The sequence below is a fragment of the Artemia franciscana genome, chromosome 12 (assembly GCF_032884065.1).
Source record: "Artemia franciscana chromosome 12, ASM3288406v1, whole genome shotgun sequence".
NCBI lineage: Eukaryota > Metazoa > Arthropoda > Branchiopoda > Anostraca > Artemiidae > Artemia > Artemia franciscana.
In genome coordinates this window covers 7,685,725-7,702,518 of record NC_088874.1, presented here as the reverse complement: position 1 = coordinate 7,702,518, position 16,794 = coordinate 7,685,725, and the positions used below count along the sequence as shown (strand labels likewise).

General features: G+C 34.4%; 2 protein-coding genes across 2 annotated transcripts in view; one reads left to right on the top strand and one right to left on the bottom strand.

Annotated features, from left to right (window-relative positions):
• Window positions 1-15,531, bottom strand: part of LOC136034185 (uncharacterized) — a gene marked incomplete at its 5' end in the record, with an annotated part of 118,292 nt that extends 102,761 nt beyond the window's left edge. Inside the window, 1 exon segment of the mRNA XM_065715363.1 lies at window positions 15,423-15,531. Coding sequence (XP_065571435.1) covers window positions 15,423-15,531 — 109 coding nt within the window.
• LOC136034175 (interaptin-like) overlaps window positions 1-16,794 on the top strand; it is a 442,249-nt gene that overhangs the window by 295,214 nt on the left and 130,241 nt on the right. The window lies entirely within an intron of this gene.

The window sequence follows — 16,794 nt, the reverse complement described above, 5'->3', positions numbered from 1 at the left end:
AGCCTTATAATTTCACCAGAAGCTAGATGGAGATGTTGGTTAAGTTTTTTTTTTTTTTTTACTAGCGCGAGTTTCCACTCTTGTCAGGTACCCATTTTCCTTGGTAGCTGCATGAAAACAAACTGCTTACAAAACACTTGATTTATATTCAGGATTTTGCTTTTATTAAAGTATGTGGATGTGGGCTAATGAGGAGCTACGTAAGCCCTTCACAAGAGGGGGCAAAGGGAACCTCTGTTTTTAAACTTAAGTGAAAAGTGCGGAATCTTTTCTGTGGCTATATCTTGAGAATTATTTTGATTTTCATTATTTTTTATTTTATTTTAATAAATATTTAGAGAATTATTACACTCTAAAGTAATAGAAACTTTAATAATAACGCAGATACGCCAAAAAATTTAATTCGTAAAAAAAGACGAGTGTAAAAAATTTAATGTATCCGTCTAAAACGGTGACTTGAACAAAGTCGTTGAAATCCTATAAAAATTCTTTAGAATTCCATGAGAAAATCTCTGGAAATCAAGTAAAAACTCTAGAACTAACTACCCAAACTAACTGACAAGTTTGAGAAAAAAAACTGCTGCCTCAATTTTAACTGGTTCGTCATTTACTTGTAAATCTTACTTAATCTCATGTTTAATCAAATTAATTTAACTTCTTAATTTAATCTCAATTTACTTGTAAATATTAATTTGATTAATATATATGCATATCTCTCATCTACATGAAAATCTTGTTTAATCTTTATTTTGCATATATAATACAACAATAATCGTTTTTAAAATCAACTTCAATGGTTTAAAAACTGGTTCAGTACAGTTTGACCAGCGTTATGTAAATTTTTTTTTTTGCAACATTGCAATAGTAAACACCTTTAAGTATTTCTAGGGTATTTTTAAAGTGTTTTACAACTTTGTCATGATTATTTCCCAAGTTGTTGGACATAGCATGCTTTCCTTGTTCGTGTAAGTTCAAACTTGTATGGCGCAACACTGTAGATAAGAGCAGGTTACTTCAATGAATATAAAAGGTATTGTAAAATAATTTCATATTTTAAAGGAAGAGAATAATAAATTTTCTCGAAGAACTTGGCTTGAAAATCGCAAAAGTAAGGATGACCCTAAAATTCATTTTGATATTTCTAACCCCCTCCTAATTTATGTTTAGAGAGGTGCAATTTTCCAGGGATGACTGTGTCTATTGAGGCGTTGTTATGCTAAAATAGAGTTGACTGGTCAAAAATGGGAGTCAAAGTAGGGAATAATAGCCTCCCTCAAATCTAAGAGAGCATTTTATAGTGCCAAGGTGTTCGTAAAGAGCCATCCTTTTCCATACAAACTGAAACTTTACAAAACAAAATTTTGATTGCAATAAATACAACAACAACAACAAAATTATTTATGCTGATTTAAATATGAAAAAGAGATTGGTTTAAAGCTGCTCACCATTGCTTTCGGCATATTGAAAATTTGGATAACTTTAAAAACGGGAATTAATCTCCCTAAAAAAGCTTGTTATCTTACTACGAATCGTGGACTTAAACTCAACATGTCTGAGAAACCCTAAACTCACTAGCCTATCTATCGAATATAATCTTTGCGCTAAAGTTTGACTCTTTCTCACTATTTTACTTTTTAAAACAATAAAAAAAACTTTAGCGTAAGGAGCGAGGTGCTGAGGAGGGAACAACCCATTTCATATACGGAATAATTTCTGTTCGTTTTAAGTTTTAATGTCGCTCCTTACTTCAGTAAAAAAAACTTGTTTTTATATTTAATTTCTGAAAGTTTTGAATTTTTGCATGTTTAGATTTTGGCTCACCGCACATGAATAATTAAAATGAAATTTGCGTATTATTATTTTTTGCTAAATAGCTTTCTCATAGTTTTGGGTGGAAGATTTTGAGAAAAAAAGGTGCAGGGGAGTATGCCTAGTTAGCCTCCAATTTTTGATTACTTTAAAAGACGAGTAGAACTTAATTTTACGAACGTTTTATTGTTAAAAATATAAATAACTTACGAATTAACTTACGTAACGAACTTCTAAACTCATATGTTTTTATTACGTATATGAGGGGGTTTGCCCCGTCATCAATGCTTCACTCTTTACAATAAAGCTTAAATTTTGTCCCAATGCCTTAAGAATGACCCCTGAATCACAAAGGCCGTAGAATAAATAGTTGAAATTAATAAAATTACTTCACCACAAAGAGCGAAGTATTAGGAGGAGGTAAACCCCTCATATGCGTAATAATTTCTGTTCGTCTTAAGTCTTAATGCTGCTCCTTACATTTCAGTTGAAGAAACTTTTCAAATTTTTTTTTCAATGCTCTTTTAAAAAACGCTAAAAAAAAATCCCCGTCCCCTTCATGGAAATTTTTTCCTCCCATGACAAATTCTTCAATGGATAGTTCCCCCCACATAACCCCCCCCCCCCCCAAACCCAAAAAATTATCCTGAAAGTGTCTGTGCCCTTCCCAATTACCATTAATATGTGTAAACACTGGTCAAAGTTTGTAACTTGCAGCCCCTCCTACGGGGACTTTGGGTGAGTAAGTTGTCCCCAAAGACATAGTTTTTAGATTTTTTACTATGCTGAATAAAATGTCTATCTCAGAATTTTGATCCGGTGACTTGGGAAAAATGAGCGTTGGTGGGGGCCTTGTTGCCCTCTAATTTTTTGCTTACTTAAAAATGGCTCTAGAAATTTTTATTTCCGTTAGAATGAGCTCTTTCGCGACATTCTAGGACCACTGAGTCGATACGATCACCCCTGAAAAAAAAAAGAAAAAAAAAGAAAACACGCATCCGTGATTTGTCTTCTGGCAAAAAATACGAAATTCCGAATTTTTGTAGATGGGAACCTGAAACTTCTACTGAAGGCTTTGCTGATACGCTGAATATGAATTTTCGTTAAGATTCTATGACTTTAAGAGGTGCTTCCCCCTATTTTTTCATATAAGGCATATTTTCCCAGGCTCGTAACTTTTGATGGGTAAGACTAAACTTGATGAAACTTATATATTTAAAATCACCATTACCCTATAATGTTTTGGTTACTTAAGCCAGTCCCTCCTACGGGGACTTTGGGGGAGTAAATCGTCCCCAAAGAAATAGTTTTTAGTTTTTTTTTACCATGCTGAATAAAAAGTCTATCTCAGAATTTTGATCCGGTGACTTTGGGAAAAATGAGCGTTGGTGGGGGCCTTAGTGCCCTCTAATTTTTTGGTTACTTAAAAATGACACTATAACTTTTAATTTCCGTTAAAATGAGCCCTCTCGCAACATTCTAGGATCACTGGGTCGATACGATCACTCCTGGGAAAAACAAGCAAAAACGAATAAACACGCATCCGTGATCTGTCTTTGCCAAAAATGCAAAATTCCACATTTTTATAGATAGGAGCTTGAAACTTCTACCGTAGGCTTTGCTGACACGCTGAGTATGATGGTGTAATTTTTGTTAAGATTCTATGACTTTTAAGGGGTGCTTCCCCTATTTTCTCAAATAAGGCAAATTTTCCCAGGCTCGTAACTTCTGATGGGTAAGACTAAACTTGTTGAAACTTATACAATTAAAATCACCATTAAAATGCGATTCTCTTGATGTAACTATTAGTACCAAAATTCCGTTTTTACAGTTTCGGTTACTATTGAGCCGGGTCGCTCTCACTACAGTTCGTTACCACGAAGTGTTTGATGTCACGACGTCTAAATAGACCTTCAATTAGAAATAGTAGCTTTGTAAAATAAGGTTTTTTTGGACCTTTCACTTTTGCCTCGGCTTGTCTTTTGTCATTGTGAAAGACATATCGCCGAACCTTTGTTTCTTTTAATTGTTTAGGTGGTGGGTCAAAAATTCTCTTTTCCTTCGAAAGATTTGTCTGGTCCGAGTTTTCATTATTTTTAAAGAGTATGGTAGGCATTGACAACCTTATCCATGTTAAAAATAAAACCCAATCATCATCACCATCATTTTAAGTTTGTTTGATTCTTTTTACCTTGGCTCGTCTTTCGTGATAAGGAAATACATATCGCCGAACCTTTGTTTTTTTATTGTTTTTTTTTTTTTTTTTTACAATGGTGTTGTAGGCATTGGTAAGCTTATCCATGTTAAAATCCCAAACCCAATCATCATCGCTATCATGTTCAATTTTGACACGTTTTGAATCTCGGTGTTCGAGTTGATTTTCACCCGTTGTGAATTTCATTTGTTCGTGATTTGTGACTCCCTCACATGCTCGGTGTTGCATCTCTTCTAACCGCGTTGGTCTTTACTCCTCATTTTTGACTCAATCACATGCTCAGTGTCGCAAGTCTTCTAACCCCGTGTGTCCTTGCTCTTCAATTTTACTTTTTACTTACTCCCATGCTCGGTCTCACATGTCTTCTAGCCCTGCGTGCCTTAGATCTTCATTTTCATTTTGACTTGCTCACATGCGTAGTGTCCCATGTCTTCTAATCACCTATGCCTTTGCTCGTCGTTTTCATTTTTGGCATACCGCCGCAGTTGTTTTAACCGCGTGTGTCTTTGCTCTTTATTTTCATTTTTGACTCGCTCACATGCTCGGTGTCGCATGTCTTCTAACCATGTGCTTGTTTGCTCTTCATTTTCTTTGACACGCTCTAATTGTCGTTTCTGCATATCTTCTAACCGCCCGTGTCTTTGCTATTCACTTTCATTTTTGACATCTTTTTCGATTTCGATACCTTCAGACAATTTAGCAATGACCTTTGCTTTAGCTGCCTGTATTAGTTTAGTCGCAATTTATGGTCCAAAAAATCCTTTGAAGACAAAAAAGCTGTATATATATATATATATATATATATATATATATATATATATATATATATATATATATATATATATATATATATATATATATATATATATATATATATATATATATATATATATATATATATATATATATATATATATATATATATATATATAATTTGAGCCTCTTCTTGATGTCATGGGGAAAATACGAATTCTTTATTAAAGTTGTAACCTATTTAGATAGTTTTTGTGGCCAGAAATGTCAATTTGGCAGTTTTAAGGAGAAAAAAAAATCCACAAATCCTATATCGAAGCTAAGCCCTGTCATGGCTATTTGACAGGCTTGTCTGTATAGATTCTCAATGTCCCTTATCTTGTAACCGCAGACAATGTGAGCCTCTTCTTGATATAATTACGTCACGATAGGTTTGATACAAGCACCACAGGAAAATAGCAACTCTCCCTTAAAGTTGTGACCTTTTTCGATCGTTTTAGTGGCCAGAAATGTCAATATGCCAGTAAAAAAAAAACAACTATGTAGCCGACCGCAAAGTCGAGCCCCGGCACTCGGCACGTGGTAAGCTTTTATGCATTAAATTTAAGAAAAAAAAAAAGTTTTGTAACTGCAGGTAAGGAGCGACATTAAAACTTAAAACGAACATTCCGTATATGAAAGGGATTTCTCATAGTTTTTATCGGATGATTTTGAAAAAAGGGGTTGGGGGAGGAGGCCTAGTTGGCCTCAAATTTTTGGTTACTTATAAATACAATTCGAACTTTTTTTTACGAACGTTTTTGTTAGTAATAAATAGCCTATACGTAACTTACGAATTAACTAACGTAACGAACTTCTATATTTGTATATTTTATTACATATATGAGGGGGTTCGCCCCCTCGTCAATGCCTCGCACTTTACACAAAAGCTTGAATTTTGTCCAATTCTTTATGAATGACCCCTGATCCACAAAGGCCGTAGAATAAATAGTTGAATTTACTAAAAATACTTTAGCATAAAGAGCAAGGTATTTTGGAGGAAACAAACACCCTTATATTCATAAAATTTTCGTTTTAAGTTTTAATCCTGCTTTTTACTCCCAGTTCAAAAAACTTTTTTGTATTTATTTTCTCATTGTTTTTTTTTTAAGAATGCTAGAGAATCCTGAGCCTCCTTCATGGAAATTTTCTTCCCTCGTGATGAATTCCTCCATGGAAATATCCTTTCACGTCAGCCCCTCCCCCGACCCATCCCCATCCCAACGCGAAAAAAAAACCTGAAAACGGCTCTGCACTTCGCAATAACCATTACTATATGTAAAAAATTGTCAAAGTTTGTAACAGTCCTCGGGGACTGTGGGATATTAAGTCGTCCCCAAAGACATAGTTATTAGGTTTTTCGACTATGCTGAACAAGATGGATATCTCAAAATTTTGATCTGGTGACTTTGGGTAAAAATAGATTCGATAAGATCACCCCTGGGGAAAAAAAAACAAAAAAAAACAACAAACAAACAAATAAACACGCATCCGTGATCTGTCTTCTGGCAAAAAATACGAAATTCCACATTTTTGTAGATAGGAGCTTGAAACTTCTACAGTAGCGTTGTCAGATACGCTGAATCTGACGGTGTAATTTTATGAATTTTAGGGGGTGTTTCCCCCTATTTTCTAAAATAAGGCAATTTTCTCAGGCTTGTAACTTATGATGGGTAGGACTAAACTTGTATATTTAAAATCAACATTAAAATTCAATTCTTTTGACATGACTATTGGTATCAAAATTCCGTTTTTTTTAGTTTCGGTTACTATTGAGCCGGGTCGCTCCCTACTACAGTTCGTTACCACGAATTGTTTGATTGATTCTCGCTCTAAGTAGCAACCTCCAAATGAGTAAGCTCTTTTACTACTCTTTCTTCGGGATAGTGAAGAGATCCCCAGGGAATAAATAGAAGGTTGAAGGGTCCTAATGACTTGTAATAAACAGTTGCAGTTTTATGCCATCTTTGTAGGTTTGTCTTGGGTTTTGCGCCACATTTTGTTGGCGTCAAAGATTGTGACGGCGTTGTTCTTCTAACGTAATATTTCTTTCTTTTTCACTTTCATATTTGAGTCGTTCTGATTTTTGCTGCAGCTTGTTTTTAACTCCATATTTGATACATCCTGATGCTCGCTTTCTTCCGATTGCTTGTGATTCTCACTGATGCCTATCTTCTAGCCGCATATTTCTTTTTTCTTCTCTTTTGTTTTTGATTAGTTTTGGTTTCTAAATAGGTCAGCGCTCTTATCTTCGAACCGTACGTTTCTTTGCTCTTCACTTCTGTTTTTGACTCGTAATTGTTGCTGACGGAAGTATTTTGACTGTATATATTTGTTCTTCATTTACGTTTATCATTACTTTAGACTTTTTTTTTCAATATACTCTACTTTAGCTGCTCGGATTGGTCGGTTACGTTTGATGGTCGAGGTTGACCATTTGTCCTTGATGCATTATGAAACTACTTAAAACGCTCTTTTTTTAAATAGACTAATTACGCTTGGCATTTTATTCAGAGCTTTGTTTCTTCGGTAATGTTGCATGCATCATAGATAATATGATTCTTCTTGTCAATCATACGTATCTTGTGTAATTTTGCCTATACCATAGACAGTGAAAACGATACAAATACTACAAAAGCATATATTACATACATATTCTATTCGAATGTATTCATAAATATGACGTTACTCAGATAAATTGTTTTTCCAAAATTAAGGCTCCTAAAGAGTTTTCTCAAACTTCTGATCCATGTAGGCTAGATCATTTTTAGGTTAAAATATCTTAGGATATAAAATTTCCTCACAAAATGTGGAGTCGCTTTCGAGAAAAGAAAAACATAAATACATATATTAATAAATGCACAATTATTGCTCGTTTAAAAGGACAGTATGTATCTTTGAGTCTTTTCTCTTTAACTCTAGTTGACTCGATTCATCATTTTCAGCTGCATGTAAAAACAAATTGGCGATAAGATGATGAGCGTGATTATGGCCGACTCCTTTCTTGAATCAAAAGTGATCATCCAATGTCTAGGACTTCGTCATATATTCATCAATAATCAATAATTCAAATATCTAAAAAGTAGAGGGGAAACAGCAATCGGTCTGAACGAAGAGCACTGGTCGGAAGTTTCCCTTTTTTAAGGAAAGGACTAATTATACCAGTACTAAATAGATCTTACACCAATTCAGAGCAAAAAAAATAAAATAAAGTAGAGTCAATGCTTAACCAAAGAATGAGTGACATAAAACTAATTTAATTACTTGACTTCAGTAAACATTAATGAAGCTCTTTCTCTAAGCACTTTTCAAGACCGCATCAAGTTCCGAGAATTCATTGCTGCAGTAATTACATCAGTGGTTACTTGTAAGGACAGAAAAGCTACAGGATTTACCTTGCTTTAATATTTTTCACACAAAGTTTGGGGCATTATGTGCCTCTTAGGACATTGCGGCTATAGATTTTGCTTGATGTCGTTTAAGATCTTTCGCAAAGCGTCCCTTTGTGTAAAGGTGGACTTCGTTCTCTAAACCGGGACGTGGCACACCACACTCTTTCCAAATATAGAACTAAAATATTGACTTGGCGCACGACTTGGTGAGCTTCGGATTGCTTGTCCAGCCAGGCTTTTCTGCTCCGACCCACACTCCACAGACCGGTACACTTGCCTTTTCAGCAATGCGTAGGGCGTGAACAACATCAGAATAGTACGGGTTGAATAAATACTGACTTTCAAAAACAATAATTCCATACTTCTGAGACCAGAGATGGAACGACACTTTGATTTTTTCCAAGGATTGCATCACTTTCGTTTTCAAAAGTAGGCAGATAAATTTTACCCCAGTGACAGATTTCGTGCCACTTACGGGTATTATTTGATATAAGAGGATCAGTGGGAGTCATCACGACAGGTAAAGTGTTTCTGATTGGCAGGTGATCTGAAGTATGGGATGTAGTAATAACAGAGATTTTCGAGTTCGGCAGTATTTCAGGCGAGCATAACATGAAATTAAAAGACAAGGTGAGCAAAAAAGAAAACGTGCTACCAGAACTATGAATGTATGTGAATCGAAGCTCATTTATAACTAAAACAAGCTGTGGGTAGATGATACACAGAATATTTGTTCTACAACTGGAGTGATCAAACACATTACAGTTCAAGTCACCAGCCAATATGGCTGTCACATAGTTCAATTTATCAAAGAGCACATCAGAACTAGAATAGCGATGACCAGAAAATATTCTGAGTCTCAGAGAAGCTTCAATAATAGTTCGTTTCGCACGAGAATGGCAGTGCCAACACTATGTTGACCCACACCTGAGTGTTTGGCAACATGGGAGTAAATAAGAGTAGAAGTTTCGCTGCTTAGAAGGTTATTGATGCCCGTAGTTGGCCGGTGCTCTTGCTCTTGCAAAAATACCAAGTCATTCGCTTCACAAAGTATTTATAGCTTCAGATTTATATCTCTGTTTATATTCCACGACGTAATTATAAGTCCTGCATTCAATTTGTTGGACACAAAAGCGTATGTGCTACACGATATTTATACCTATTAATTCAGAAAACTTTACAGAAAAAATCCTTCTCAGAGAAAATTAAAGACTATATTAAAAATAAGATCAGCAGAAATAAATTCCTATAACAATTCAAACTCAAAACAACAAAAATTACTATTAAAGCATTACTATTATTATTAAAGCATAAATAAAACCTAAAACGAAATGATACTTAAAAAAACAATGACAGCAGAAAAACATACAACAGGTACTAATATAAAATGAATAAAAAAATCTTAAAAAGAGTAAAACTTGAATTGAATATGCAAATCAACCTTAAAACCGACACAAATTACTAGGATCAAGGGTATGGCTACTGCCCCCTTCCCTAATTGTAAAAGTGTAAAGCCTATTGCGTCATTTGCGATTTACTAGAAGCAATTATATTACAAAATTTTTTTTGGTGCTTACAACAATGACAACACAAATATAAATTACAGAAATAGAATCTTTAACTGCTGAGCTTTCAGAAATTAACTTCATTACATATCAAATATTCAGTTTCATTTTATAAGTTCTTTCAAAGGACTATTTGAGACAAATACAGTTTTCAAGTAAATTATATTACGAATGTTTTCGTTGATACTTAATACAACATTGAAAATATAAAAAAACTACATTGAAATGAAATGTTGGGCTGATAAGTTTTAAGCAATTACTATCATTAAGTACCAAATTTTCAGTTTAATTTTATTAGTTCTTTCCAAGACACATATAGTTTTTGGTAAAATGCCAAAGATGCAGTAGGATTTAAACTTTTACAATTAGGAAAGGGGCTGTAGCTAGACTCTTGTTTGTAATAATTTTTGTTTGTTTTAAGCTTACTTTGAATATTCAATTTGGTTTTACATGTTTTAAGATTTATTTATTCAAAATAAAGGGGGGCTACTGCCCCCTTCCCTAATTGTAAAAGTGTAAAGCCTATTGCGTCATTTGCGATTTACTAGAAGCAATTATATTACAAAATTTTCTTTGGTGCTTACAACAATGACAACACAAATATAAATTACAGAAATAGAATTTTTAACTGCTGAGCTTTCAGAAATTAACTTCATTACACATCAAATATTCAGTTTCATTTTATAAGTTCTTTAAAGGACTATTTGAGACAAATACAGTTTTCAAGTAAATTATATTACAAATGTTTTCGTTGATACTTAATACAACATTGAAAATATAAAAAAAAACTACATTGAAGTGAAATGTTGGGCTGATAAGTTTTAAGCAATTAGTATCATTAATTACCAAATTTTCAGTTTAATTTTATTAGTTCTTTCCAAGACACATATAGTTTTTGGTAAAATGCCAAAGATGCAGTAGGATTTAAACTTTTACAGTTAGGAAAGAGGCTGTAGTTAGACTCTTGTTTGTAATAATTTTTGTTTGTTTTAAGCTTAATTTGAATATTCAATTTGGTTTTACATGTTTTAAGATCTATTTATTCAATTACATTAGTATATGTTGTACGTTTGTTTGCTTTGATTTTTTATTTAATTCATTTTCCTCTTGGGTTACATTTATTCTTTAATAGTAGTTTTTGGTCATTCTGAGTTTGAATTATTATAAGAAATTATTTATTCCGTTACTTTTCTTTGAAAAACATCTTTTTTGGAAAGTTTTTCTAATTAATTTATATCATTTATTGATTGCCAAGGATTTGGTTTTGGTTAGTATAATAAAAATCTCTCCAGTTTTGTATGTATCTAGCGTTAGAATTAGACATCTAACTTATAATTTAATAGTTCTAATTCGTGGCTTTTGATTTATTTCAGTACCCCCTAAACATTCTCTAAAATTTTAAACTATATGTCACCAGCTGTTCCTGGGATATTTCAGATACACCCTTCTCACAACCTATATGCACATAGTATCTTTTGATTGAACATTCTTACCCTTAGCCACTTATATTGCATATATACTTTGTTGATAAGATCGATGCACATATTATCTTTTTATTTAGTTTAGAACCACTTTCCAAAGGTTCAAGCACTGTTCAACTTACCCTGAAATTTTCAACATAATGCCGTCAGTCCTTCCTGAGATAACGCTGACACGCTCTTTTGGCCATCAGTATGTAATAACTTGTTTTGATTTTGCTCAACATCCCCTAATATTCTTTGGACATTCTCACAAGTAAAAGCAGTCCTAGTCACAAGCTGTTGCAGTAGCAAGTAGTCACTATTGCACTCGCAACTAGTTGGATTTGCAGCCATAGTAGTAGTAGTAGTGGCCCTGAGAGTTCAGGTTAATACCCTTTCCCGTTCTCCAAGCATTGAAGATATGAGTTTTTTTTTATCAATTAGGTGCAGAGCATCTTTTTATTAAACTTACAAAAACCTCAACATTCCGTGAAATTATACCCCAATACCCTTAGTCTTTCCAGATGAACCCATGATCAACCAGTCCCCCTTTCCAAGTGATAAATCCTGCATGTTCAAAATGGACGAACTGGATAACTTACAATCCTTGCCCCGGGGTTATGGGGGCATTTAATTTCCAAAGAAATGAGTCTATTTTAGAGTTTAAACGACTACCCCTTCCATAAAAATCATATACACCTTGGGACATAGCTTAAAACCCTTGCCTTGGGGTGTGGGGGTTGTTTCAGCTTCGGAAACCTAAAATGAACAGAAATTAAATAAACAATCATAAGAAATGAACATACAACTGGTACTAATGAAAACGAAAAAAATGTGTTTTATACATTTCAAACCTAAATTAAATATTCAAATCGAGCTGATAACGGACAAAAGTCACTCTAAATAGGAGTTTGGCTACTGCCTCCTTCCATGAATATAAAAGTGTGAATCCTACTGCGTCATTGGCGATTACTGAAAACTATATGTGTCTTGAATAGTCTTGGCAAGAACTAACAAAATTAAACTGAATATTTCATATATAATGAAATTAACTGCTGAAAGCTCATCATTTCAAGATTTATTTTACTTTAATTTTATCTTCATTTTCAATGTTGTAATAAGTGCAAAAGAAAATGTGTGTGATATAATTTGTTTTCAGCAAAGTGCCAGGTCTAGGTTTTAGACTTTCACAGTTAGGGAAGGAGGCAGTACCCAAACTCTGGTTTGTAGTGAATTTTGTTAGATTTAAGCTTGATTCGCAAATTCAATTTAAGAATTACTCTTTGTCAGATTTATTTATCCGTTTATATTAGTACCTGTAGTATGTATGTTTGCTACAACTGTTTATTTAATTTCTTTTCGTTTTGGGTTTAATATATGCTTCAATGGTTAATCATTTTTGTTCTTTTTAAGCTTGATTTGCATATTCAATTAAGTTTTACTCGTCCTATGAATTACTTATTCATTTATATTAGTACATGTTTTATATCGATTATTTATGATTGTTCTTTCAGTTTCTGTTCGTTTGGGGTTTCAGCAATTGTTTATCAGCGGTTTCGGGTGGTTTAGAGTTTGAATCAATATTGAATTCTATTTCTACTGATCTTAAGTTTTATATAGCCTTTACTTCTCTTTGAAAATTTTCTTCTTCGGAAACTTTTTTTTTCTAATTGACTTATTATCGTTTTTAAATGACAAAATTTCAGATTTTTCAAAATTCCTCATTTCAAAATTATTACTTTTTTAAACATCAAAGTTTCATCAAAGTATCAAAACTAACATAAAAGTAACTAAGTATTCAACGTAAACGAAGAATCAAAGTAAACAAATTACCATAAGTTAAAAAAAGTAGCTTGCATAACTTAAAATCCTTACCTCTGGGGCTAAGAAGGATTTCAACCCCAGAATAATAGTTATTTGGCCTTTGGACTATTTTGAACAGAATTGCTACATTAAAGTTTTGACTGGATGCATGTGGGGAAAAAGAGGCTAGAGGGGTGCTTGGTTTCTCTGGGATTACTTTTTACTATTTTAAAAGAACCTGGACCTTCAATTTCTCATATAATTAGCCTCCTCCAAAGTGAATACGACCACCCCTTCTCCAAAAGCCTTGTATGTTAACAATGGACAACTTACATAACTTCTAGTCCTTACCCCGAGGGCTGTGGGGTTATCATACTCAGAAAAATAGTAATTTCACATTTATAGTATCTTGAACGAAATGAATATCTCACAATTTATTTAATCCTGGAGGCATTGTTTTATGATCTTTGGACTATCTTGAACAAAATAACTATCTAGAAATGTTGATTACATGCATTTGGGGAAAAGAGAGCGTGGGGAGCAAGCTGATCTCCGATCACTGAAGCTAGAGCTGTCAATTTCTAATCAAATGAGCCTCCTCCAAAGTTTTTACGACCCCCCCTTACCTAAAAATCTTATGTGCCCTTGGGCGTAACTTACAATACTTACCCCCGTGCCCTGGGAGGCTGTGTCGATAATGAAGTTTTGTTATCTGATCATGGGCTACCTTGAACAAAATGGCTATCTCAAGACTTTGATCGGATGTATATGGAGAAAAGAAGGTTGAAAGGAGGGAGTGGTTGCCCTTCGATCACTTTTGGATTTTAAAGGAGTATTAGACCTTCCAATTTCCAATCGAATCAGCCCCTCCGAGTTTTATGCGACCACTTCTTTCACCCGGGTGTGAGTGTTGATGCGAGAGTGAGTAAGTAAGTGAGAGTGAGTGCGTGTGTGTGCGAGTGAGTGAGTATGAGTGAGTGTATGTGTGTGTGTGTGCGTGAGTGAGTGCGAGTGAATGAGTGTGAATGTGAGCACCTCTGTGGGCATTAAACTTTATACGACCGTTCTTTCCATAACAACCTCACATGCCCCGAAGAGATAACTTACAAATCTCACCCCAGGCTCTGCGGGCTGTGTCAATCCCGGAGGCATTGTTATGCAATTTTTGAACCATTTTGAACTAAATGAATATCTCAACATTTCGATCGGATGTATTTGGAGAAAAGAGGGCGTGAGGGGAGTTAGTTGTCTTCTGATCACTTTTGACTCTTAAAAAGGGAACTAGAACTTCCAGCATCAATCCAATAAGTTTCCTCCAAAATTTATATAACCACTTCTTCCATAAAAAGCTTATATGCCCCCGGGGCATAATTCACAAGACTTATGCTTGGGTGTTTGTGTCGACCCCGCAGTTATTATTATCTGATCTTTGGAAGAATTGAAACACAATGGCTATCTCAAAACTCAATCGAAAGCATTTGGGGAAAAGAGGACGTGAGCAGGAAGGGTTTAGTTGCCCTTCGATCACTTTCAAATCTTAAAAAGGATACTATAAAACATTCTGATTTTGAATTGAAAGAGCCCCCTCCGAAGTTCATACGACTACCCCTTCCATATGAAATGCCTCTGGAAGAGGTATAGGTAAATTAAACACAGTCCGAATCAAACATTCCCCATGTTTCTAATGTAAATTCAGGTGAATAAAAAAATAAAGTGTATAATTTACGATTATTTCCCTAGGTGTTTTGGGGAGTATTGCAATCCCAGAGGCATAGTTACTAGATCTTTTGCCTATTTTTAACAAAATTATCTTTTTTCAAATTTTGACTAGTGTTAAGAGGAGAGGAGGAAAAAGTGGGAAGGATTGTACTCCGCCAATAAATTTTTCAACATCACCCCTTAATTTACCCTTAGTTTCACGTTTCGACTTAATACCCTTAGCCATTCTCGCACCAAATGTGCTTATGTGGAAAACTGGATGTACATAATATCTTTTGTTTTGAACTTGAATAGAATTTTTTCTGCATATCTTGAATTTAATGAGACTCATTACTTTTCTTTGGAAAACAAAATTTCAATTCTATACATTTGGGAAAATTTCAATTCTATGCATTTGGGGTACCATTATTAGTTTAGGATTATATAATGTCGAGCGGCTAATTTGTACAATTTGCCTCCCAAAATTTGAAAAATTTCGAATATCTAAAAAAAAAAACTTTGATATATTTCGTGACTACTAATTAGGGGAAAAAAGCAGTTTAAGGTGAAGCTTAGATTATCTTATGGTTTCACTGAGAATTTTTAGTTTACCTTGTATTTCGGGTGAATTCATTTTGCAAGTCTTTTTATTGCTTGATATGAAGAAATATATCCAGATAAATAATACCTGAAATAAGTTGGCTTTGGCTCAGCATCGGTAACACACTCGAGATTGGCTTGATCTCCAATCGCAAATACATACACTCTTGATTGATTGTTTAGACAGACTGGTATATCTGAAATGAGAGAAGACATTAGGTGTATAAAAACTAAGCTAAAATTTTTCCCACACTATGTCCAAATACTATTTCATACTTCCACTGACCCCAAATCTTTCAGGGCTCCTGTGTGTTTCCTCGTATAAGCTTTCTAAATTCAAAAATTATCCCCATAGCGCCGCCTGAAGGGAGATATGCCCTCTACAACGTACGTTATCATCTTTTTCTTAAATAGATATAAATAAAAAGGGAATTTTACAGTTCTGGTGATAGGTTTAAATCATGGAGTAGTAACACTTTGTTCGGAATTTCCTCTTACTGATAATAGTCTAGTCTTAGCTTCTTCGGAAATTTCCTCATATGACTTTGTCCCACCCTCAAGCTCTTCTGCTACATTTATCTTAAGTTCTGGTGCTCCAGTAACATTGGGCACCTGTTTTAGTACTTCGGTGCTTTATAATGCCAATTGGCTGTGTGTGCCCGTCTATTCGCAAATGCTTTCTGAACCTTCCGGGGGGCGGGTGCTGGCAGTTTAGTTGATGTCTTAACTGTTGTTAAAAATAGTGAACTAAACTGACAGTGGCTCTTCAGCACTTAAAGTATTAGGGATCAAAATTGCATGTCCATCGACAAACATTAATCTTTGGCTTTCAATGACCTTTTAACAGGTGTCATAGAAATTCTAAGGATACAGATTATTTCTTCTTAGAGTGTTTCAAAATCTATGAACCTCAACACCTTTGTTTTGTTAGAGTTCTTTTTTGAAGATAAACAGCACCTACCGTTAGGTCACTAAGAGCCAAAAAAGACCTTTTTGCTGAGATTTTGAAATGAAATTTTGGTGCTCGGCTTGACTTCTTCAGCTGTTTCCTAAGTTGGTTTCATCTCAAAATTTAGCTCTTCTGTTAGATTGATTTTGACAGAAAGGGAATTTTCCAGTTCAGGTACTTGGTTCAAATCATGGAACAGTACCACTTTGTCTGGGGTATCCTGTTACAGATGCTGTCCATGCTTCTTATTTGCTAATGTCTCTTCTGCTTATCTCAGTTTTTCAGAAATGAACAAAACAGCATATTTCAGACATTTGGAACATCATCAAGAAAACGATTTTGATATTATTCTCTGTGGTTTAATTAACTAATTGGCGGCTTATGCATGAACTACAGCTGATAAATAGTTTCCATTGGATAAGGATTTGAATGATGTTTCATCCCTTTGTTCATCAGCCAATAGTGGTACAAATGCAGAATTAGGGGAGATGGAGGCTCATCTTACCCTTTA